Here is a 24476-nt window from a genome sequence, read left to right on the forward strand (position 1 = left end):
GTCTCAAAAACAAAAAACAAACTTAGGATACAGGAACAGTACAAATAATCTTTTTACATTCCCCTTAATTGAAGGATATACGCTAATCTAGAGATTCCCTTCCCAACACTTCATGCCTAAGTTTAGAGGAAATACTTTTGAAGCATTTCAATGGAACTTCAAGGTGGGAAAACAGAAGAAATCAGTCTGAAGTAAACAGATCTCATGGTTGACAGAAATCATATGGGTAAGACAGTAGAAAGAAATATCTGTAACTTGAAATACTAAGTAATACTTGAAAATAAGTATTAAATTTTATCTTGGCTGAGTATTGTGGCTCATGCCTATAATCCTAATATTCTGGTAGGCTGAGGCGGGTGAACTGCCTGAGCCCATGAGTTTGAGACCAGCAAACAGAGCAAATCAAGACCCTGTCTCTACTAAAAACAGAAAAAAACTAGCTGGGCATTGTGGCAAGTGCTTGTAGTCCCAGCTACTTGGGAGGCTGAGGCAAGAGGATCTCTTGAGCCCAAGAGTTTGAGGTTGCTGTGAATGTGACACCGTGGCACTCCACCCAGGGCAACAGAGTGAGACTCTTTCTCAAATAAATAAATAAATATTAAATAGGGCAGCGCCTGTGGCTCAAGGAGTAGGGCGCCGGTCCCATATGCCGGAGGTGGTGGGTTCAAACCTAGCCCCACCCAAAAACCACACACACACAAAAAAAATTAAATAAATAAATATTAAATAAAATTTGTCTCACTGTGAATTAGCCTAGCCCTTGGGTAGTATTTTGTTAAGCATTTCCAGTCTGTAAGTTGACCAGGACATAGAAGAAGGGATGTCCTTCTCCTTGGACTATAACAGGAACCAACCTTCCAAGTACCTCATCTTCTCTTTACCATGGTTATCGGTATTTCTATCCTCTTGTCTAAATTTACAGGAACAACCCCCTGAAGTACCTGCATTAACAACTGACAGGAAAGGGGGGTCTGATGAGCTGAGGCCAGTGTGCAGCCACTACTGAGTTTTGAACCCTTCAAAAAGGAAAAGGAAAGAACATTAAATGGAGTCCAATAATAAACACGAAAGCTGAAGTTCTCGACTGTTGTACCTGGAAAGAAGGAGGCCTGAGGGGAAGGCTGTGATACCACCAGGCAGCTCAGAACATCAGAGTACGCCATGATCCGGCAATTTCCTGTCTGAGACACTGTGAAGGTCTTCTGGAAGTGGTACTTGTGCTGGCCCTGGCTGGAGGGCAGGCCGCACAGCAAACGTCCTTGGGAGTGGCTGGATTCCTGTACAATCTGACTCCGATGCTGCACAATAAGTTTCTGCAAGTCCTAAAATGAAAATGATTTTATAAATGCAAAGCTTTTTCTTTTTTTTTCTTTCCTTTTCTTTTTTTGAGATAGGAGTCTCACTATGTCGCCCTTGGTAGAGGGCTGTAGCGTCACAACTCACAGCAACCTCAAACTCTTGCACTTAAGCAATTTTCTTGCCTTAGCCTCCCAAGTAGCTGGGACTACAGGCACCTGCCACAGCACCTGGCTATCTCTTGGTTGCAGCTGTCACTGTTGTTAGCAGACCCGGGTCAGGTTTGAACCAGCCAGCTTCAGTGTATGTGGCCGGTGCCCTACTCTCTGAGCTACAGGTGCCAAGCCAATGCAAAGCTTTTTCATTTGACATTCCCCTCAAGCACAATTCCTTGATCTAATACAAGAAGAATTTTTATCCTTTATATCAAAATGTTAAAATGAATGAGTAATAGGGAACTTGCTGAATTCTTACATGTTTTCAATAAGCAACTAAAATAAGAAGCAGACAGAATCATAAGATATTTGAGTTTAAATTCCTTTAAGAGTCATTTTGTTAAGTCCTAATTTAACTGGTAAATTCAGGGAGAAAAGTGACCTTAACAAATCTAGAATTCTCAGCTGGCTGTTTAATTTTTTCTAAAATTCAGGTTACAGGGCTTACCATGGTAGCTCACGCCTGTAATCCTAGCATTCTGGAGGCCAAGGTGGGTGGATTGCCTGAGCTCACAAGTTTGAGACCAGCAGGAGCCAGAGCAAGACCTCGTCTCTAAAAATAGCTTGGTGTTGTGGCAGATGCCTGTAATCTCAGCTTGAGTCCAAGAGTTTGAAGTTGTTGTGAGCTATGATGCCACAGAACTCTATCAAGAACAAAGTGAGACTGTCTCCAAATAAATAAAATTCACTTGACAGTACATTTCATCATAAAGTATGTAAGTTTTAGACAAATGCCCTCATTAGAAATATTGTACTGTTGATCATATTTATTTCCAAAATAACAAGTAAATCCTATTTGCACTGGAGATAAACCTAAGTAATAATTAAAAAAAAAAAAAAACCTAAGTAATATTTGGATTCCTCTTCAAATTCTATTCAAAAAGTTCTTTGGGTTAGAAAGGACAAACTTACCTGAACACGATTGTGAAGCTTACTGCACTCATCAGTGAGAACTTGAAGTTGGAGCCGGCACTGTGCTGATTCTAACTCGGCCTTCTTTCTTAGTGTCTGTTCTTTCAGTAGAGAACTAGAAGGGGTAAGCCAGCAACAGGTGGGGATTAACATGGCTACAGAAGACTATCCATTAAGAAGGTACAGGGCAGAGCACAGCAGTTCACACCTATAATCCTAACACTCTGGGAGGGCGAGGCAGGAGGATCGTTTGAGACCAGACTAAGCAAAGTAAGATCCTAATTTAACGAACAATTAGCTGGGCATGGTGATGCTCCCTTGTAGTCCCAGTTACTTGGGAGGCTGAAGTAGGAGGATCTTTCAAGCCAGAAGTTTGAGGTTGCAGTGAGCTATCATGAAACTACTGCACTCTAGCCTGGGCAACAGAGCAAGATCTTGTCTCAAAAAAAATTCACACTTTGCTGTAAATGTCACAATAATGAATAAAATATAAGAGAAAAATCTCTCAAGTCCAGAAACACGACAGAAGAATAGCACCCAGGACTAAACTCCTAAGTGTTAGTGTTAAGCAAACTCCAGAATGTCTCCCACTAGGGAAGGAGGACTAAAAATGCCATAGGCGGCTCGGTGCCTGTAGCTCAGCAGCTAGGGCACCAGCCACATACACTGGAGCTGGCGAGTTTGAATCCAACCCAGACCAGCTAAACAACATTGACAACTGCAACCGAAAAGCCGTGCGTTGTGGAGTTCAAGACCAGCCTGAGCAAGAGTAAGATTGCCATCTCTAATAAAGACAGAGAAACTACCTGGGCACTGTGGCGGGCGCCTGTAGTCCCAGCTACTTGGGAGGCTGAGGCAAAAGAATCGCTCAAACCCAAAAGTTTGAGGTTACTGTGAGCTGTGACGCTACAGCACTCTACCAAAGGTGACATAGGGAGACTCTGTCTCAAAAATAAAAAAAAATAAAAATGCCATAGGCAAAATGAAGAAACAAAGCCAACTCAGTGCTTGCATGACCTAAGGCAAATTATAAAAAATTAAACTGATATGTTAAAAGATATAACAGGCATCCCCTGGAGATGGGGATGGGAGGACTCCTCCTCTATGGGTAAGGGAGGACTAGTGTACTCCATTCATATATGGAAACTTAATTCAGAATGGAAATGAAAATCTACACAGAAAGAATACACTAGTTGATAAATTATGCTACAACTGATTATCCACAAAACTATTATTTCCTATAGGTTAAAAACCTACATGAAGTGGTTGGGCAAGGTGGCTCACACCTGTAATTCCAACACTTCGGGAAGCCAAGGCAAAGAGGATCCCCAGGCACACTCTCACCACCTACCTTTTCATGCGTTCCTGCTCACTAGTGTCCAAAGCTTTCAGGGTTCGGGCATAAAGCACAACGATGTCACTATGCTTGGCTTTCCTGTTGCACTAAAGAGCCCAACAGGATACAATTAGTGTGGGGCTAGGCATTCTCCTGACTTAACACGTGAGTTTTTACCTATGGTTCTTACCTGGGGACATTTTCGTGCTTGCCCTTTCAGCCACCTAGAAATGCAACAATACCCAAAGAGGTGCCCGCAGCGTAATGCTGAGAGCCGGTGGTCCCCCGCATTTGTCCACTGTTCCAAACATATTGTGCAAATTTCCCCTTCTTCGTCATCCATAGAAGCAGAAGGCTGAAAAGGGTTGGGCTTCTGGGGAGACTGCTGGTGAACAGAAACCAGAATACATTCAAACTGGAAAATATATAAAATCAACCTTGCAGAGGACATACAACTTTATCAAATTAACAAAAGTGCACAAAAATAATACAAACCTGACGGAAAAGGCTGCAGAAAAATTGTAACACCTAGAATCACTTACTCTTCATAGAAGGCAATCTGGCAAAATGTTAACACAAGCTATGAAAACAATATTACTCTGTGATCTTGCGAATTTCTTACATTTTCTTTTTTTTTTTTTTAACAGACTCAATTCACTTTATTATTGCATAAAAACCCTATGTCGTAGCCACAGCTGGAGCCTGGGTCCTCTGCACAGAGACTCTGGTGTGGGTCTTGACAAGATGGTCAGTGAATTCTTGGTAAGGAGACTTGGTGAACACTGTCTCTTTCCAGAGATCAGGAGTGAGATAGGTGTAGGTCTTGGAAATGGCATCAAAAGTGGCCTTGGCAAAGTTGCCCAGGGTGGCAGTGCAGCCCCTGGCTGAAGTGTAGCAGTCATCAATCCCAGCCATCATTAGCAGCTTCTTAGGCACAGGCGCTGAGACAATGCCAGTTCCTCTAGGAGCAGGGATGAGACGTACCAGCACAGAGCCACAGCGGCCTGTCACCTTGCAAGGAACAGTGTGAGGCTTGCCAATCTTATTCCCCCAGTAGCCTCTCCGCACTGGGACAATAGAGAGCTTGGCCAGGATGATGGCACCTCGGATGGCAGTGGCTACTTCCTTGGAACACTTAACACCCAGACCAACGTGACCATTGTAGTCCCCAATAGCAACAAACGCCTTGAACCTGGTCCGCTGACCAGCGCGGGTCTGTTTTTGCACTGGCATTATCTTCAGAACTTCATCCTTGAGAGATGCCCCCAAGAAAAAAATCAATGATCTCAGATTCCTTAATGGGCAGAGAGAAAAGATATATCTCCTCCAGGGATTTGATCTTCATGTCCTTGACCAAGCGGCCCAGCTTGGTGACGGGCATCCACTCTTTGTCCTCGGCCTTGCCTCCGCGAGCTCCGCGGCCTCGGCCCCGGCCCCGGCCCCGACCCCGGCCGCAACCCCGGCCACGGATGCCGCTGCCGAAGCCTCCACGGCCTCCCATTCCAGGGCCCCCGGGGCCTCCAGGCCCTCCCACTGCACCGGCGTCATCCGCCATTTGGTGTTTTTCGTCAGAAAAGAGGCTTCTTACATTTTCTTCATTCAAATGAAGAAAAGTTAACTATCTTGTACAAATATATAAATAACAAACCAAAGAAATTTCCAAGACGGCCAAAAATAGGAAATAGTAAATTCATCATACATTCACAATTAGGTTCAATTATCAACTCAGGTAGCTCTAAAATATTTAGCTTATATGAATTGAAGGGGGAAAAGGAAAACAAAGAAACAAAGGACAAAGATAGCTTACAAAGAATAGTAAGTGTTTTTTTTTTTTTTTTTCTTTTCTGAGACAGAGTCTCAAGCTGTGGCCCTGGTGTCACAGCTCACAGCAACCTCAAACTCTTGGGCTTAAGCTGTTCTCTTGCCTCACCCTCCCAAGTAGCTGGGATTACAGGTACCTGCCACAACACCCGACTATTTTTTTGTTGCAGTTGTCATTGTTGTTTCAGCTGGCCCTGGCCGGGTTCGAACCCGCCAGTCTTGGGGTACTTAGCCAGCACCTTACCCACTGAGCTATAGGCGCTGCCCTGTTTTTTTTTTTCCTGAGTTTCACCATGTTGCCCTCAGTAGAGTGCTGTGGCGTTACACAGCTCATAGCAACCTCAAACTTTTAGGCTTAAGCAATTCTCTTGCCTTAGCCTCCCAAGTAGCTGAGACTACAGGCACCACCACAACGCCCAGCTATTTTGTTGTTGTTGTTGTTGCAGTTGTCATTGTTGTTTAGGGGGCCCAGGCCATGTCTGAACCTGTCATCCTGCCAGTGTATGTGGCCAGCACCGTAACCACTGAGCTACAGTGTGGAGCTGGTGTTTTCTTTTTTTTTTAGACAGAGTCTCACTTAGGTGCCCTCAATAGAGTGCTGTACCATCATAGCTCACAGCAACTCTTAGGCTCAAGTAATCCTCTTGCCTCAGCCTCCCAAGTAGCTGGGACTAGGGCAGCGCCTATGGCTCAAAGGAGTAGGGCGCCAGCCCCATATACCAGAGGTGACAGGTTCAAATATGGCCCTGGCCAAAAACTGCAAAAAAAAAAATAAAAAAGTAGCTAGGATTACAGGTACCCACCATCTTTTGTATAAATTTTAAAATAGAACGTTTATATACATAAACAGATTCACATGCACATAAATTATGTTCCAGATAGAAGAGACAAAAACACAGAGCATGGCTTGGTGCCTGTAGCTCAAGCGGCTAATGTGCCAACCACATAAACGAGAGCTGGCGGGTTCGCATCCAGCCTGGGCCCACCAAACAATGACAACTACAACCAAAACATAGCCAGGCATTGTGGCAGGTGCCTGTAGTCCCAGCTACTCGGGAGGCTGAGGCAAGATAATCACTTAAAGCCCAGGAGTTGGAGGTTGCTGTGAGCTGTGACGCCACAGCACTCTACCCAGGGTGATAGCCTGAGGTTCTGTCTCAAACAAGAAAAACAAAGAGCAGCATACAAAAACATGCAAAAAGTAGAAAATGATCTTTCTGTAATTGGCAGAATTCATAGCAGATGTATCTCTCATATAAGGGCTGGGCATGGTAGGTTGCACCTATAATCCTAGCACTCGGGGAGGCCGAGGTGAGTGGATTGCTTGAGCTCAGGAGTTTGAGACCTGCCTAAAAGCAAAGACCCTGTCTCTACCAAAAAATAGAAAATCCAGCGGGGTGCTAACTAGCCACCTTGTCCAGCTTCTTTACAGTATAGGTGCCTGTAGTCCCAGCTAGTCGAGAGGCTGAGCAAAAGGTATAACCTGAACCCAAGAGTTGTGAGCGATGACACCATATCGCTCCAGGGCACAGGGTGAGACTCTCTCAAAAATAAGTAATTTTTGATGTTGTTGTTGAAACCTAGTTTCACTATCATCCTAGGTAGAGTACAGTGGCATCATCTTAGTTCACCACAACTTCAAACTCCTGGGCTCAAATGATTGTGCAGCCTAGCCTCCCAAGCAGCTAGAAGTACAAGTGGGTTTGACCACACCCAGCGAATTTTTCTTTCTTTCTTTTTTTTTTTCAGTAGAGACAGGGTCTCACTTTTGTTCAGGCTGGTCTCAAACTTGTGAGCTCAAGCAATCCTCCTGCCTCGGCCTCCCTAAATGCTATGAGAACCCAGCCAAAACCAAAAAAATTTTTTATCAAATAATAAACATTTCTACTTCATAGTTTATATATAAAGGATACTCACACCAACTTTTTCAATTGATTCTTAACCTTATTGGGTTGGCAGGACAGGTTATCCTTCACCCTAGTCTCCCATTTGTAACCTTTTGTTATTATTATTATTATTATTTTTTTTTTTTTATTTTTGGCCGGGGCTGGGCTTGAACCCGCCACCTCCGGCATATGGGACTGGCGCCCTACCCGTTGAGCCACAGGCGCCGCCCCATTTGTAACCTTTTGAATGCGACCACTTATGGCATTTGTCTTGAACAATGCCTGTGGCCATTTCCTTTCAGAGAGTTATACCGTCAAAGGATTAAAGCTGAGAGAAAACAGTCACACAAATAACAAGTCATTGGGACAGGATTCACATCTGGACCCCTGCTTACAAAGCCTGCAAGATTTAGATTTCCATTTTAACCTACAGCCCCCATTTTTAAATAAAAACTTAAGCCTTTTATGAAAGAATGTACCTATTACCTTTTTGGGAAGGGTCTCATCTCCACTGACAGATGTAACTTCTTGCTCTGCTGAGATACCTCCTTGCTCTGCCAAGTCGTTTCCAGAAATGGTAAGTTAGGTAATATACAAAAGAAGACATAAGTCAGGTATGAGAAGCTAGCAGGACAGAGTCTGACTCACTACGGCTTTCCATTTCTAATTGGTAGTGTTCCTGTAAAAGGGATAACAATTTTCCCAAGTAACATCAGTGAATTTTTAATTTATTTGGATATTCTCAAACATACATAAAAGTAGAAAAAATGGTAGCATTAACCCACAAGTACACATAATCCCATTTAAGAAATAGTCAATGTTTTGCCTATCTTGTTTCATCTCAGCCTCCATTCCATTGTTTAGTTTTTTCTTTTCTTTTTTTCTTTTTTTGCAGTTTTTGGCCGGGCCAGGTTTGAACCCACCACCTCTGGCATATGGGGCCGGCACCCTACTCCTTTGAGCCCCAGGCACCGCCCCATTCCCTTGTTTTCTTTTGGTTGGAATACTTAATATCCTAAAATGTCATTATACTTGTAAAAACTTATGCAACACTGGTAATGATTCTTTTTTTTTTCTGAGATAGTCTTCTTATTTCAACCTCAGTAGAGTGCAATAGCTCACAGCAACCTCAAACTCTTGGGCTTAAAGCGATTTTCTTGCCTCAGCTGGGACTACAAGTGCCCACCACAATGCCCAGATATTTTTTTGTTGCAGTTGTCATTAGTGTTTAGCTGGCCAGAGGGGGTTAGAACCCGCCACCCTCAGTGTGTGCAGCCGGCGCCACTGTGCTAATAGGTACCGAGCCAAGGATTATTTTTTTTAACATAAATGCTGTATCATTATACCTACTAAATTCACAATAATCCTCTAATACAGTAGTTCTCAACCTTCCCAATGCCGCAACCCTGGGGGTCGCAACCCACAGGTTAAGAACTGCTGCTCTAATATATGTACTTCTAATACTTAGGACATACAGTTTATATCCAAAATTTCCCAATAGTTTTAAAGCTATTCTTTATAGATTTATTGCAATCAAAATATAACAAAAGACCTCCACAGTGACCTAGACTATTAGGTCTCTTAAGTCCTTTTCATTCTGATATAATTCTCCCTTATCCTTTTTTTTCAGTCCTGGGTCACTGGTATGTTAGGGAAATTCAGTTACTTGACTTACAAAATGTCCCACATATCCTGGATTTGGCAGACTGCTTTTTCATGATACTGTTTAACCTTTTTTTTTTTTTTTGAGACAGAGCCTCAAGCTGTCGCTCTGGATAGAGTGCCGTGGCATCACAGCTCACAGCAACCTCCAACTCCTGGGCTTAAGCGATTCTCCTGCCTCCGCCTCCCAAGTAGCTGGGATTACAGGCGCTGACCACAATGCCCAGCTATTTTTTGTTGCAGCCATCACTGTTTGGCAGGCTTAGGCTGGATTTGAACCCTCCAGCTCAGGTGTATGTGGCTGGCGCCTTAGCTGCTTGAGCCATAGGCGCCAAGCCTTTTTATTTTTTTTTTTTGAGACAGAGTCTCACTATGTCGCCCTGTAGAGTGCTATGGCGTCACAGCTCACAACAACCTCTAAGTCTCTTGCCTCAGCCTCCAGAGTAGATGCGACTACAGGTACTCACCACAACGCTCAGCTATTTTTTGGTTGTAGTTGTCATTGTTGTTTGGTAGGCCCAGGCTGGATTCGAACCCGCCAGCTGTAGTTTATGTGACTGGCGCCCCTGTTTAAAACTTTTATATATAGCAAATTTAGAGTTGCTATATATTCAATTTAAAATATTTCTTTTTTTTTTTTTGTTAAAATAGTTCTATCAGGCAAAAAAAGTTCCCTTATGCTCATTTAAAGATCCTTCTCATTTGTATAGCCCTAGGCAACCATCAATCTTGTCTATATAGACTTGCATTTTCTGGACATTTTATACAAGTAGAATCATGAACTGAACTATCTATGCTGGTTTATTACTGTTATATAAAACTTTAAAAAAATTGTATGTGCCATTCTTTCATTGCTTCTAGATTTCAAAGCACTCCCTATTCTTACCTTTTATCACTCATGTATTCTTCTAACACTTGAGTGGTTTCATTTAGATCTCTGAGGAAAGAATCCAATTTTACCAATTTCCAGTTAGCTATGTAGTTTTAATAACAGTACTAATGGTGGCGCCTGTGGCTCCATGAGTAGGGCACTGGCCCCATATACCAAGGGTGGCAGGTTTAAACCTGGCCTTGGCCACAGTGCAATAAAAAAATAGCCGGGCGTTGTGGCGGGCGTCTGTAGTCCCAGCTACTCGGGAGGCTGAGGCAAGAGAATTGCCTAAGCCCAAGAGCTGGAGGTTGCTATGAGGTGTGACATTACAGCACTCTACTGAGGGCGACAAAGTGAGACTCTGTCTCAAAAAAACAAACAAATTAAAAAAAAAAAAAAAAAAAGAACTAATTAAAATATCTTTATCATTCCCACTGATTTATTACTTTCCAATGCACTAGATTTCCATAAACATTTAAGTCTTTTTCTATATGTCCCATTTGTAGGCTCTCTTTTTTTTTTGTAGAGACAGAGTCTCACTTTATGGCCCTCGGTAGAGTGCCATGGCATCACACAGCTCACAGCAACCTCCAACTCCTGGGCTTAAGTGATTCTCTTGCCTCAGCCTCCCGAGTAGCTGGGACTACAGGCGCCCGCCACAACGCCCAGCTAGTTTTTGGTTGCAGTTCAGCCGGGGCCGAGTTTGAACCCGCCACCCTTGGTATATGGGGCCGGCGCCTTACCAACTGAGCCACAGGCGCCGCCCCATTTGTAGGATCTCTTACATTTTAGATTCAAATGATTATATCTCTGAGGTATTATATACACTGAAAATTACATAATTATGTACTTACAGATTTTCATACATTTCATGTATTTTAGCTCATGATCCAAGAATAATGTATTTATTCTTTCTGATGCTCAAATCATGCCATTTAGGCCTCCCGAAGTCCTGTCGAGGTAGCTCCTGTGCCTACTGACCTAACTATGAGATTCAGATGGCTTCCTTGCTTTCCAGCACAATAAAATGTCCTAGGCTAATCTTGTATATTTCCTATGTCAGACCTAGAAAGCCATTTCTCCAAGAAGCCCTGGTTCTTTTAGTGGTAAAACAGAAGACTGCACTTTTGCAGTATTAGTAGGTTTTTAATCTAAGTAGGACATCTACTTTAGGGGTCTCTGTCTACCTACTGCTAAATAAAGTTCCACTTGTACAATACGTAATATAATACTAGGAATTGAAAATGGCAGCCTAGAGAGGGCACTAATTTATAAAACATTTATTTTAATTAAGAAATCTACTTCTGGGCGGCGCCTGTGGCTCAAGGAGTAGGGCGCCAGTCCCATATGCCGGAGGTGGTGGGTTCAAACCCAGCCCCGGCCAAAAACCACAAAAAAAAAAAAAAAAAAAAAGAAATCTACTTCTGTCTAAGATGTCTAAGAAAATAAAAGGGAATGTGCAATGCCATTATAAGCAACTGACTCACTAGGTTACAAATCACATTAAATTGTTTAGTCAGATCAAATCTTTTCTATATAATTATAGCCAGTGAAAGCTCTGTAGCAGGAATCTGTAACATTAGGGGGAGAAAAGAGGAAGTATCAAAGAACAAATCTCAAGTTTTCAGCTTTCTCAAGTCTAAGCTTTGTGGATATTAGCCTTAAATCCAAACCTGGATGAAATACTGACCTTCTGCAGCTCCAGGTTCCTCTGCTTGGGCAACTACTTCTCCATCTTCTATAGAGCTGTCACTGTCAGAATCAGAACTACTAAACACCTCCAAGTCTTCAGGCACAGGAAGATTCCTAATGTCTGGCATGTGTGGCTGGGTCCTGCTTGCCTGAAAGTAAGCAGCCAGTGGTGCTCTCAACCTATGTATGAAGACAGACAAAATAATCACAGTGGGATAGACTATCATTACAAAAAAATCCAGTCACCTGAGTAAATTCTATCATTTCAACCCATCTCCGGGCCATTAAATGCTTCCATTGGAAGCTGAAGAAGTGGCCAAGAGCAGTTGCTCACAATTATAATCCTAGCACTCTGGGAGGTGGAGACAAGAGGATTCCTTGAGGTCATGAGCTCAAGACCAACCTAATCAAGAGTGAGAACCCTGTCTACTAAAAATAGAAACATTAGCTGGGTGTTGTGGTGGGCACCTGTAGTCCTAGCTACTCCAGAGGCTAAGGCAGGGGTATCATTTGGGTCCAGGTGTTTGAGGCTGCTATGAGGTAGGCTGACACCGTAATACTCTAGCCTTGGCAACAGAGGGAGACTCTGTCTCCAAAATGTAAAGTTGACACAGAGGCTGGCCTCCTGGATAGTCTTTCTACTCAATTATTGCTACAATGGAGCTTGATCTTTCTGCTAATACTCAATTCTATTTTACTGGCCTTTGGCCATGTGTCAATCTTTTTTTTTTTTTTTTTTGTAGAGACAGAGTCTCACTTTATGGCCCTCGGTAGAGTGCCATGGCCTCACACAGCTCACAGCAACCTCCAACTCCTGGGCTTAAGTGATTCTCTTGCCTCAGCCTCCCAAGCAGCTGGGACTACAGGCGGCCGCCACAACGCCCGGCTAACCCGTGTCAATCTTTAAACTTCACCTTGTTCAGCAGTCATGGCCACGTGTCAGTCAAGATGCAGGAGCACACCTAACGCTCTCAATCCATTCAGGCTGGCTGAGTTTTACCTATAACCCCTACTAAACCTCAGTTTCCCTCATTCCTTAGATAAGAAACCATATTACTTATGTTCATAATTAACAAAAACCTGCATTAAAAACCAAAAGGGTATTCCAAACTTTGAAACATATAGTTTCAAAGTATTATATAGGCTAAGTATTATATAGGTGATCTACTTTTTTTTTTTTTTTTTTGTAGAGACAGAGTCTCACTTTATCACCCTCAATGGAGTGCCATGGTGTCACACAACTCACAGCAACCTCGACTCCTGGGCTCAGGCAATTCTCCTGCCTCAGCCTCCCGAGCAGCTGGGACTACAGGTACCCGCCACAACACCCAGCTATTTTTTTGTTGCAATTTGGGCAGGGCTGGGTTTGAACCCACCACCCTGGGCATGAGCACCCTACCCACTTAGCCACAGGCGCCGCCCAGTTTTTTTTAGTGACAGTTTCACTTTGTCACCCTCAGTAGAGTTCTATGGCATCACAGCTCACAGCAACATCAAACTCCTGGGCTTAAGTGATTCTCATGCCTCAGCCTCCTGAGTAGCTGTAGCTGGGCCTACAGGGGCCCACCACAACCCCCTCTACTGACGGCGACGTAGTGAGACTCTGCATCAAAATAAAAAGAAAATTAATATCTAAGACCCAAGTTCAAATCAAAGACTATAAATAAAATTATTTTCAAATCTACGACACAGTCTCAGGCCTCGAATGATTCTCAATTACTTAGATAGGAAATAAATTAACTCACAATTCACTTTTCTTTTTTTGAGAGAGTCTCACTTTGTTACCCTTGGTAGCGTGCCATGGCATCACAGCTAACGGCAACCACAAACTCTTGGCCTGAAGTGATTCTTTTGCCTCAGTCTCCCAAGTAGCTGGGAGTATAGGCACCCGTCACAACACCTGGTTACTTTTAAAGAAAAGGTCTTGCTCCGGCTCGGGCTGGTCTCAAACCTGTGAGTTCAGGCAATCTACCCACCTCAGCCTCCCAAAGTGTTAGGATTATAGGCATCAGTGAGCCACCGCACCTGGCCCACATTCCACTTTTCACAAGTCTTCTCTAAATCCGTTTGGTTGCACCTCAAAGTGGAGTGCTACTGAACAATGAATATCCGATGAGTGAAGTAGTCTTGGAAGTTAAGAAATATTTTTTGGGGGACAAACACAAATGATCTAAAGGAACAACCCTGGCTGGGTGCAGTGGCTTACCCCTATAGTCTGAGCACTTTGGGAGGCCAAGGTGGAAGGATTTGAGGCCAGGAATTTGAGACAAGTCTGGCAACATAGCAAGACCCTTTCTCGTCAAAAATAAAAATTGCCGCCTACGTGCAGTGGGGTAGCTGTGGCCTCAGCCCTCATGTCTCGCCTTTCATGCCTTAAAAAAAATTGCCATCTTGGCTCAGAGCCTGTAGCTTAGCGGCTGGGTGCCAGCCACATACACCGGAGTTTGGTGGGTTGGAATCCGGGCCTGCCAAACAATGACAACTACAACAAAAAAAAAAATAGCCAGGTGTTGTGGTGGGCGCCTGTAGTCCCAGATACTCGGGAGGCTAAGGCAAGCGAATCACTTGAGCCTAAGAGTTTGAGGTTGCTGTGAGCTGTGATGCCACAGCACTCTACTGAGGGTGACACAGTGAAACTCTGTCTCAAAAAAAAAAAAAAAAAATTAAAAAAAAACCTGCCACCTATAATTCCTGTCTCTCTGAAATGTATACACTCTAGAAGGCTGAGGCCTGAGCTCAGAAGCTCAAGACCAGCCTAAGTAAGAACGAGACCCTGTCTCTACTAAAAAAATAGAAAAACTAGCCAGGTATCATGGAGGGCACCTGTAGTCCCAGCTACTTAGGAGGCTGAAGCAAATGGACTGTTTGAGCCCAAGTGTTTGAGGTTGCTATGAGCTACGATACCACAACACTCTACCTAAGGCAACATAGTGAGACTGTCTGAAAAAAATATTAATTGCCAAGTATGGAGGCATACACCTATTTTTCCAGCTACTTGGGAGGCTATGGTAGGAGGATCACTTGAGGCTACAGCAAGATGTGAATGTGCCACTGAACTTCAGCTTAGGTGAGAAAGAGCCTCTATAGAAATTGTTGTCAACCTGGCTTATTGTACCCTCAATGAATCCCCAACAATAAAAAAAAAAAAAATTGTTGTCAACAAACTACCATCTAGTCTTCAGAGTACACTGATGTAACTGAGCCCCTCGACTACTTTACAAAGTAAGAAGAGCATGTTTATTTCCACCCGATTTTCGAGGAAATGAGGATTCAGAAAAGTTATCTAACTGGCCAGAAGTCACACTGCTAGTCCTGGGCAGCACTGGGGATATGACCAGAGCCCAAGTTTCATAATTCCTGGTATGGCACTACTCACAGGACTTACACATACATTTACCTGGTATTGTCTGCCCTCTGAGACCCTCCAGCTCTTGCCCTCCGTGAAGCAGACCCTCTCCTCCTCCTCCTCACTCTCACTGGCCCCACACTTTGGTCTGAAGGTAGAGGTCTCAGGAATTCCAGCATGCCATGAAGTCTCTGCAGCCCACTGATGAAGGTGTTCATTGAATCCACTGCAGATGCATGGATGATACGAGCAGCACCAGATCCCTGCCTTTGTTCCTCTGAATCTCTTGGATTGATGTTCTCTACATTCTCTTCTACTGAGAGCTCCTCTTCCTCTGTCAGGTCAATGGACATCTGTGGAGCAGGCTGGAGCAGTAGTGGTAACCCTTGGCTGTTGACCAGTTCAGCAGGGGCAGGTTGCAATAGGACTAGTCCCCCATGGCTGCCTACCACTTCAGCAGGGGCAGGCTGGAGCAGAGGCACAATACCCTGGCTGCTAGCCACTTCCACAGGTGGCTGCTCCACAGCATGGTGATCTAACTGCACCTGAAGATCATGTTCCATTGTTTCATGGGCCATCACTGGAGAAAGAACATTTGTCCAAAGTTATTAGTGAAATAGATAAAACATATGCTATGTAGTTGATATAAGCATATCCAGTCTTTCTGAATTTGTTTAGGATCCTTCTTAGCAAAAATGAAGGTTTGAGAAGATATTATTTTAGTCAAAAGTGTTTGGTAATCAACTTTTTTCTCCTTAACAAGCATTTATAAGCAGTTTTCTAGTTTGTTCTTTGAAAACATGAAGTTTCTTGGTGGCACCTGTTTGCCAGTGAGTAGGGCCCCGGCCAAACTGCACCAAAAACATAGCCGGGTATGTGGCGGGCACCTGTAGTCCCAGCTACTTGGGAGGCTGAGGCAAGAGAATCGCCCAAGCCCAAGAGCTGGAGGTTGCTGTGAGCTGTAACACCAAGGCAATCTACCGAGGGTGATAAAGTGAAACTCTCTCTTAAAAAAAAAAAAAAAAAAAAGAAAACATGAAGTCTTGTGATCATAGTAGTGTCTTCTACCAAAATCATATGCCCATAACACTGTATCTGATTTTAGCAGGCAATATTCATCTTTCTTTTTTTTTTTTTGTACAGACAGAGTCTCACTTTATGGCCCTCGGTAGAGTGCCGTGGCCTCACACAGCTCACAGCAACCTCCAACTCCTGGGCTTAAGCGATTCTCTTGCCTCAGCCTCCCGAGTAGCTGGGACTACAGGCACCCACCACAACGCCCAGCTATTTTTTGGTTGCAGTTTGGCCGGGGCCGGGTTTGAACCCGCCACCCTCGGCATACGGGGCCGGCGCCCTACCGACTGAGCCACAGGCACCGCCCCAATATTCATCTTTCACAGCATCAAAAGTTATAAGGATAAACAGAAAAAGGACATTTTTTGCACCTGTAAAATAAACTTAGTTATTAACACAAAATTAGGAATTTCTCTAATCTCTTCAAATCTCTAAAAAGGCTGAACAAACATCATCCTACCCCTTTCATTATTTTTGTTTCCCATCTTCAATTTCATTATGTTAGTCCATCCAACAAATATTTAAGAAGCCCCTGCTGGCCCTTTCATTATCTGTTTCCCATCTTTAATTCTATTACATCAGTCTGAAAACCACCACCTAGTTTCTAAAGTACATCAGTCTATAACTTACCCCTCAACTATTGTTTGAAGGTAAGCACTTTCATATCCATCTGACTTATGAGGAAATGGGAGTTTAATAAAGATCAAGCAACTGTTATGCAGTCACACCCCAGAGGCAAAGATGGACAAGAGGCTGTAGAATTTACATTCTAGCAAGTAGGATAACTCAATATATAAGTTGAAAAAATGATGGACTGTGGCAGTTTTGGGAAGGGGTGAAAGGGTACCACTTGAAGTACAACTCTGAGGGGAGGCCTTTCTGCAGGTGAAATGAAAACTGAGCTGAGGCATGAAGGATTAAAAGCAGCTACCCAAATGAAGAAGCAAGTCTTAGAAGGAAATCAGTGCATAGGTCCCTAGAAAGCATGGGTTTGGCTGATGGGCGAGATACTATCATTAAAGGCCTCATGAACCTTGGTAAGGAGTTTCTTCTGTGTTAGGAATGGGCTGTAGGGAAGCAAGAGTACCAAGTTAGATGCAATTTAGGGGCTATTAATAGAGTCTAGACTCGGGCAGTGCCTGTGGCTCAGTGGGCAGGGCGCCGGCCCCATATAACAAGGGTGGCGGGTTCAAACCCCATCCCAGCCAAACTGCAACAAAAAAATAGCCAGGCGTTGTGGAGGGCGCCTATAGTCCCAACTACTCGGGAGGCTGAGGCAAGAGAATCGCCTAAGCCCAAGAGTTGGAGGATGCTGTGAGCTGTGATGCCACGGCAGTCTACCGAGGGCAATAAAGTGAAACTCTGTCTCTACAAAAAAAAAAAAAAAAAAAAAAAAAAAAGAGTCTAGACTAGTGGTCACAAAGCTTCAGGAAGGGTAGCAGTGGAGAAGGAAGAAGTAGACAGCTTTAAGAATCCTCAGAATAGGCAAGGTGCAGTTGCTCATACCTGTTATCCTAGTATCCTAGGCCAAGTTGGGAGGATCGCTTGAGCTCCGGAGTTCCAGGCCAGCCTGAGCAAGAGCAGGACCCCGTCTCTTTAAAAAAAAAAAAAAAACAAACTCTTTCCACCAACTTTCCATGCCACCATAAGGGTGCACATGAATATCCTGGTTGATGCTCTTAGGAGAATCAGAAAGGCAAATGCCAGGTTTTTATAAGGCCATACTCCAAAGTCATTGTCCAATTTCTAACTGTGATGATAAAGCATGGTTACACTGGAGAATTTGAAATCAATGAGCACAGAGCTGGAACATTTGTTGTGAACCTAACAGGGACGTTAAACAAGTGTGGAGTGATTAGCCCCAGGTTTGATGTGCAACTCAAAGAAAATGGCAGAATAATCTGCTCCCATAGCACCAGTTTGATTTCATTGTAGTGACAACTTCAGCTGGCGTCATGCACCGTGAAGAAGCAAGAAGAAAACACACAGGAGGGGAAATCCTGGGATTCTCTTTCTAGAGAATACATACTTAAAAATTGATGTTTTAGTTCTATTTATGGCAGATAAAGCATAGAGCACATGTAGAACACAGATAGTTCTAGTTCTATCCATGGTAGATAAAGCACGTGTATCTTTCCCCAATCATTCTTGCAAACCCATCAACATGACCAAGAAACCTGAGATGTTTAAAAAAAGAGAGATAAATACACAGGAGAAGCAAACGCAAACAGATTATGAGATACAGAAACACGTTTTTTTAAACATAAAGGAGCTCCAATACTGCTTTTTATGATACCTGGTTTCTACACTCCCCGTAGTGAAAATTAGCTTCTCAGTAGTACAATCCTTTCCTCCCACTCTTTGCAGGCACTTGAGTTTTATATTTTCAACTCTAGTGGTAGGAAGTTACCAGGTGCTCTTAACTAGCTTCTGTATCTCATGTTCTGTCTGCATTTGGAGCTGAAAAGAAGAGGGTTAGTTAAAAGATGATCTTCTACTCAAACAAATACCAGTCAGCCAAAACAAACAAAAAAACAAAACTCTCCTCTTCCTGTGCTGGAGAAAACTGGAGGTTTGAACCAGTTTTAGGATCAGGAGGGAGAGTGGTGTAGTAGTGAAAGTAAGTGCTTAAGTGAAAGTTTACAAAATTAACAATATGAGACACTTTCACTCCTTCTCCCCAGCTTCCTTCCCCTACACAAATCCAGGACACAAGATTCTGTTTCAGGTTCAGGGCCCATAGCTCAGTGAGTAGGGCGCCAGCCACATATACTGAAGCTGGCAAGTTGAAGCCCCGCCCAGACCTGCTAAATACCAATGACAACTGCAACCAAAAATTGGGCTTTGTGGCGGACGCCTGTAGTCCCAGCTACTACAGAGACTGAGGTAAGAGAATTACTTAAGCCTAAGAGTTTGGGATTGCTGTGAGCTGTGACACCATAGCACTCTACCGAAGGCAACATAGTGACACTGTCTCAAAAAAAAAAAAAAAATTATTGTTTATATATTCCTCATTCTCTGCAGGGGAAAAAAAAAAAACCCACCCCCAAAAGCCCCTCAAATTTGATCTTTATAACTGACAATTGGGAACCACCCCTTCCCAAATGGATATGTTTCTGTACATACACAACAAAAGCCCACCAGTTAATAATGCTCAGCTGTTCATACAAGAGCTTCCTTTTAATCAGCTTTCCAGAGGTCTCCTCTTAAAAATGAACAGGCCAGGTGAACGCACCGAGCTCAAAGGTTGAAACCAGCCTGAGCCAGAGCAGGACCCCATCTCTAAGAATAGCCAGGAGTTATGGCAGGCACCTGTAGTCCTAGCTACTTTGGAGGCTGAGGCAAGAGGATCACTTGAGCCCAAGAGTTTGAGGTTGCTGTAAGCTATGACACCATGGCACTCTACCAAGGACAAAGAGAGACACTGTCTCAAAAAAAAAAAAAAAAAAAAAAAAAGGGTGGCCCCTGTGGCTCAAAGGAGTAGGGCGCTGGCCCCATGTGCCGGAGGTGCTGGGTTCAAGCCCAGCCCTGGCCAAAAACTGCAAAAAAAAAAAAAGATGAAGCAAGTAGATATAATTAAATGATACACTAGAAAAGAAGAACTCAAAATATGGAGGTAAAAAGTTAACAAAACCTCTGGTCAAGATGGAACCATAAACTCCTTTCCAAATAAGACTCTTACAGTAAATTCTCTTTTAAAAATCATATTTAATAGAAAAAAGCAGGCTGCAGATGAATTTGTTATGATTCTGATTTTAGGACATTTCACTTATTTTTTTTAGACAGTCTCACTATGTCGCCCTCCGTAGAGTGCCATAGCATCACAGCTCACAGCAAACTTAAACTCTTGGGCTTAAGCCTGTGATTCTCAACCTTCCTAATGCCACCAACCTTTAATACAGTCCAGGTTGAGAACCCCTGGCTTAAGCGATTCTTATGCCTCAGCCTCCCAAGTAGCACCCTCCACAACGCCCAGCTATTTTTTTGTTGTTATTGAACATGTCACTGTTGTTTAGCTGGCTGGAGCCCTACCCACTGAGCACAGGCACCGCCCTTTAAGACATTTTAAAACATGCAAAACCAGGCGGCACCTGTGGCTCACAGGGTAGGGCGCCAGCCCTACCGAGGGTGGTGGGTTCGAACCAGGCCCCCAGCCAAACTGCAAAAAAATAAAAATAAAAATAGCCAGGCATTCTAGCGGGCACCTGTAGTCCCAGCTACTCAGGAGGCTGTGTGACGCTATGGTACTCTACTGAAGGCAATAAAGTGAGACTCTGTCTCTAAAATACAAATACAAAAACAAAACATGCAAAACCATGTTATCATCTGAACTTACATAGCAGCATAAAAACATACCTGGGCATGATAAACACCAAATTCATAAGCGGGTGCAGGGGTACATATGGGCTTCAACTATATAGTTCTTTTTCTTCTTAAAAAGATTGAAATACTCAGCCCTACCATGAAACTAATCTATGGCTTTCACATGAAAGCTATAACCCAGTTATAACCCAAGAATAGGGGGAAGGGGGAAAGGGAGGGAGGGCCGGGGGAGGTGGGCGGAGGAAGGGTGACTGGTGGGATTACACCTGCAGTGCATCTTACAAGGGTATATGTGAAACTTAGTAAATGTAGAATGTAAATATCTTAACACAATAACCAAGAAAATGCCAGGAAGGCTATGTTAACCAGTGTGATGAAAATGTATCAAACGGTCTATAAAACCATGATCGCATTAATGTACACAGCTATGATTTAATAAAAAAGATTGAAAACAAGTACATTAAAAGGTCAAAATCTTAGATCTGTGTGGTGAGTACACCTTGTCCTTTATTATTCTTTGAACTTTTCAGCATGGTTAAACAGTAAAAAATGAAACTTTCTCCCATCATATGCCTAGAGAGCAACCAACACTAGTTAGAGCAGGAAGGTAGAGAGCAGAATCTAAATCTGACTCATCATTTTATCCTTCTTTTTTTTTTGATGCAGAGCCTCAAGCTATCGCCCTAGGTAGAGTGCTGTAGCGCCATAGCTCACAACAACCTCCAACTCCTGGGCCTAAGTGATTCTCTTGCCTCAGCCTCCCAAGTAGCTGGGACTACAGGCGACTGCCACAACGCCCAGCTATTTTTTGGTTGAAGTTGTCATTGTTTGGCAGGTCCTGGCTGGATTACAACCCGCCAGCTCTGGTGTATGTGGCTGGAGCCTTAGCTACTTGAGGTACAGGCGCGGAGCCCATTTTATCCTTCTTAGCAACAAGTTCATCAAGTTTAGTAGGTGCTAAATACTTACTGAATGTATTATCCTCTACATACCTCAAAACAACAAAAAACATACAAGGTACTACATACTGTGGTGATACGCTGTATTATTTCACTAAAACTTCTGCAGGGCTACAGCGCTACAGAAGAACCTACCAATTTTAATGTACTATTGAAAAAAGGAAGTACGGTCAGGCTTGGTAGCTCTTGCCTATAATGGAGCACTTTGGGAGGCTAAGGTGAGTGGATCCCTTGAGCTCAGGAACTGGAGACCACCCTGAGCAAGAGCCAGACCCTAGAAAAACTAAGCAGGCGTTGTGGTGGGTGCCTGGAGGCTGAGGCAAGAGGATCACTAGAGCCCAGGCCACAAAGTGAGAATCTGTCTCAAAAACAAACAAAAACAAAAAGTATGGGGGCCAGCTCAAACCTGTATCCCAGTGCTCTGGGAGGCCAAGGCAGGTGGATTGTTTGAGCTCAAGAGTTTAAGACCAGCCTGAGCAAGAGTGAGACCTCAATGCTTAAAAACAAAAACAAACAGGGCGGCGCCTGTGGCTCAGGTGGTGGGTTCAAACTCAGCCCCGGCCAAATTAAAAAAAAAAAAAAAAAAAAACCCAGACCTCATGGCAGGTGCCTATGGTCCCAGCTACTTGGAAGGCTGAAGCAAGAGGATCGCTTGAATCCAAGAGTTTGAGGTTGCTGTGAACTATGATGCAACCGCACTCTACTTGGGGTAAGAAAGTGAAACTATTTACAGAAAACAAACAAACAAAAAAGCAAGTAAGCCTAATAAATTGCTAACCAGGCCTCTAAGACAATGTTAAAGCTTTTGATGTTTCTAGGGTACCAAGACAGCCTTCCAAGAACCACGGGTCAGAATAAGATGTACCCCAGACACATTAAGCAATGGACCACAAAGAGCAGAATCTAGGGAACTGCACTGTCCTCTCCGATAGCCACCACTCACATAGCTACTTAAACCAGATAAAATTAAAAATTAAGTTCTGGAGTACAGGGCCGGTAGCTCATGCCTGTACTCCTTGCACTCTGGGAGGCCAAAACGGGTGGACTGCCTGAGTTCAAGAGTTCCAGACCAGCCTTAGCAAGAGCTAGACGCGATCTCTAAGAAAGAAAAGTAGGCTCGGCACCAGTGGTTCACGCGGCTAAGGCGCCAGCCCGGGCCCACCAAACAATGATGGCTGCAACCAAAAAACAGCCGGGCATTGTGGCAGACTTCTGTAGTCCCAGCTGCTTGGGAGGCGGAGGCAGGAGAATCGCTTAAGTCCAGGAGTTGGAGGTGGCTGTGAGCTGTGATGCCACAGCACCCTACCCAGGGCCACAGCTTGAGGCCCTGTCTCACAAAAAAAAAAAGAAAGAAAAGTAAACAATAAAATAAAAATTAAGTTCCTCAACATCTCAAGTGCTCCAAAGCCACCCTGCAGGGGGTACCCGTAGTGGGCAGCAGAGATACAAACCATTTTCGTCGTCACAGAACAGTTCTACCGAACTGCACAAGTCTGCAGAAGTTTCTCGATCAGTGCGGGCAAACCGGAGGGACCCAGGAAAGAGACCATAGGCTGGTGGTCCGAAGGCACACAAATGCCATTTTCCATGCGCGCCTGGAGTGTGGTGCTCAAAATGGCGCCCCCCATCAGTCGCCTGAATTTCTGTCCGAGCCCACAGAGGGGGATGGGGTGGAGACAACCCCCCACCCCGTAACAGGATGAAACGGGACGGTGGAGAGTCGACCAGGCCTCGGTTCAAATCCCAGCTCCGTCATTTACTAGCTGTGGGGACCTTAGGGACGTTTCTGAAGCTCTTGGTTCAACTGATTCACCCGTAAAACAAGGACAATAAAAGTATTTACATTGCACAGTTGCTAGGGGTAAAAATTAAGTTCTTCCGTTAACCTGAAAGGGATGCAAATAACCGGCACCCGATGCAAGAACAATTATTTGCAAACGAGGAGTCCGAAGCGAGGCTCGTGGGGGTGGAGTGCGGCAGCCGGGAGACCCCGGACTCCAGCGCGTGGCCCCGTCAGGCCCCGCGGCAGCAAACTCGACTCCGTGCGAGATCGCCTGCAGTTCCTGCCTTCCCCACCCCCCGCAACCCCGAAAGAACGCGGCTTCGAGCCACTCAGTCCATTCGGTTGGGGCCGCCTGGGGAGCCCCAGCCTCGTCATTCCGCCGGGTCCCAGCCCCCCCGCAGCCCGCCTTAGGCGTCCCTGGGTCCCGCATGCAGTGCCCAAGCCGGGGACGTAATCCCGAAACTAGAGGCCAAACTAGAAGCCTAGGGATAAGCAAGCACGCTCCCCACCTGAAGTCATAAGAAAGCGGCCGGGCTGTCCAGCTAGCCAGCAGAAGCTTCGGTAGCTACCTGAAAACAACTCGAAACGCGCGGACGCCAACCGCCCCTTCCTGAGCACCTAGCGCTCCAGGGCACAGACGTGGGCTGGGGCCGCTTCTATTGGGCGCAGCCCCAGCAGGTAACCAATAGCCTCGCTTCTTCTTCCATAGGTCCCCGTGCGCTGAAACAGCGGTGCTCTCGTTGGCTCTTAAATTGAGTAGGCGGGACCACATACAAGGAGGCCCCACACAATTGGTAGAAATCATGTCTGTCACCATGCGCCCAGCCCCCAAAGAGCAGAGCCGGAGAATATTTTTAGCGCTCTTTATTTGAACTTTCGGCGGGAGGGAGTTATGGGATTTCTTGTACCATTTTGGAATGAAGACCAAAATGTTAAAACTAGGCTGGTCTGGTGGCTCACTCCTGTAATCCTAGCACTCTGTGAGGCCGAAGTGGGTGGATCACTTGAGCTCTGGAGTTCAAGACCAGCCTGAGCAAGAGACCTGATCTCTACTAAAAACAGAAAAACTAGCAGGGCATGGTGATTCACGCCTGTAGTCCCTGCTGCTCGCGAGACTGATCGCTGGAGGTTGAGGTTGAGTTTGCTGTGAGCTATGACGTCGTGCACTCTAGCCTGGAGCCATAGAATTAGTCTGTCTCAAAAAAGAAAAGAAAATACTAAAACTGCGATTCCTGCTGCTTCTCCTTTCTGCTTATACAGTGAAGGATTTATATTTATCCAAATGATAGTAGCTAATGGA

At 44.5% G+C, this 24476-nt stretch overlaps 1 protein-coding gene and 1 pseudogene across 5 annotated transcripts in view; both read right to left on the bottom strand.

Annotated features, from left to right (window-relative positions):
- Nucleotides 1–23793, bottom strand: part of RFWD3 (ring finger and WD repeat domain 3) — a 44291-nt gene extending 20498 nt beyond the window's left edge. The window contains exons 1-9 of one of the 4 annotated variants that reach the window (XM_053607708.1): nucleotides 23686–23783; nucleotides 17618–17705; nucleotides 15089–15617; nucleotides 11690–11871; nucleotides 7953–8020; nucleotides 3950–4144; nucleotides 3775–3866; nucleotides 2424–2538; nucleotides 1094–1322 (exon numbers count right to left, since the gene is read on the bottom strand). In XM_053607708.1, coding sequence (XP_053463683.1) covers nucleotides 1094–1322; nucleotides 2424–2538; nucleotides 3775–3866; nucleotides 3950–4144; nucleotides 7953–8020; nucleotides 11690–11871; nucleotides 15089–15615 — 1408 coding nt within the window. In that variant the 5' untranslated portion in view covers nucleotides 15616–15617; nucleotides 17618–17705; nucleotides 23686–23783. Of the gene's footprint in view, nucleotides 1–1093; nucleotides 1323–2423; nucleotides 2539–3774; nucleotides 3867–3949; nucleotides 4145–7952; nucleotides 8021–11689; nucleotides 11872–15088; nucleotides 15618–17617; nucleotides 17706–23685 lie in introns of all 4 variants that reach the window. The other 3 variants (XM_053607718.1, XM_053607701.1, XM_053607693.1) reach the window with 3 other exon arrangements.
- Nucleotides 4392–5320, bottom strand: LOC128597413 (40S ribosomal protein S2-like; annotated as a pseudogene). The gene has a single exon (XR_008383256.1). The product of XR_008383256.1 is annotated as a 40S ribosomal protein S2-like (transcript).
- Nucleotides 23794–24476: the final 683 nt, after the last annotated feature.

This window comes from Nycticebus coucang, chromosome 2, assembly GCF_027406575.1.
Source record: "Nycticebus coucang isolate mNycCou1 chromosome 2, mNycCou1.pri, whole genome shotgun sequence".
Lineage (NCBI taxonomy): Eukaryota > Metazoa > Chordata > Mammalia > Primates > Lorisidae > Nycticebus > Nycticebus coucang.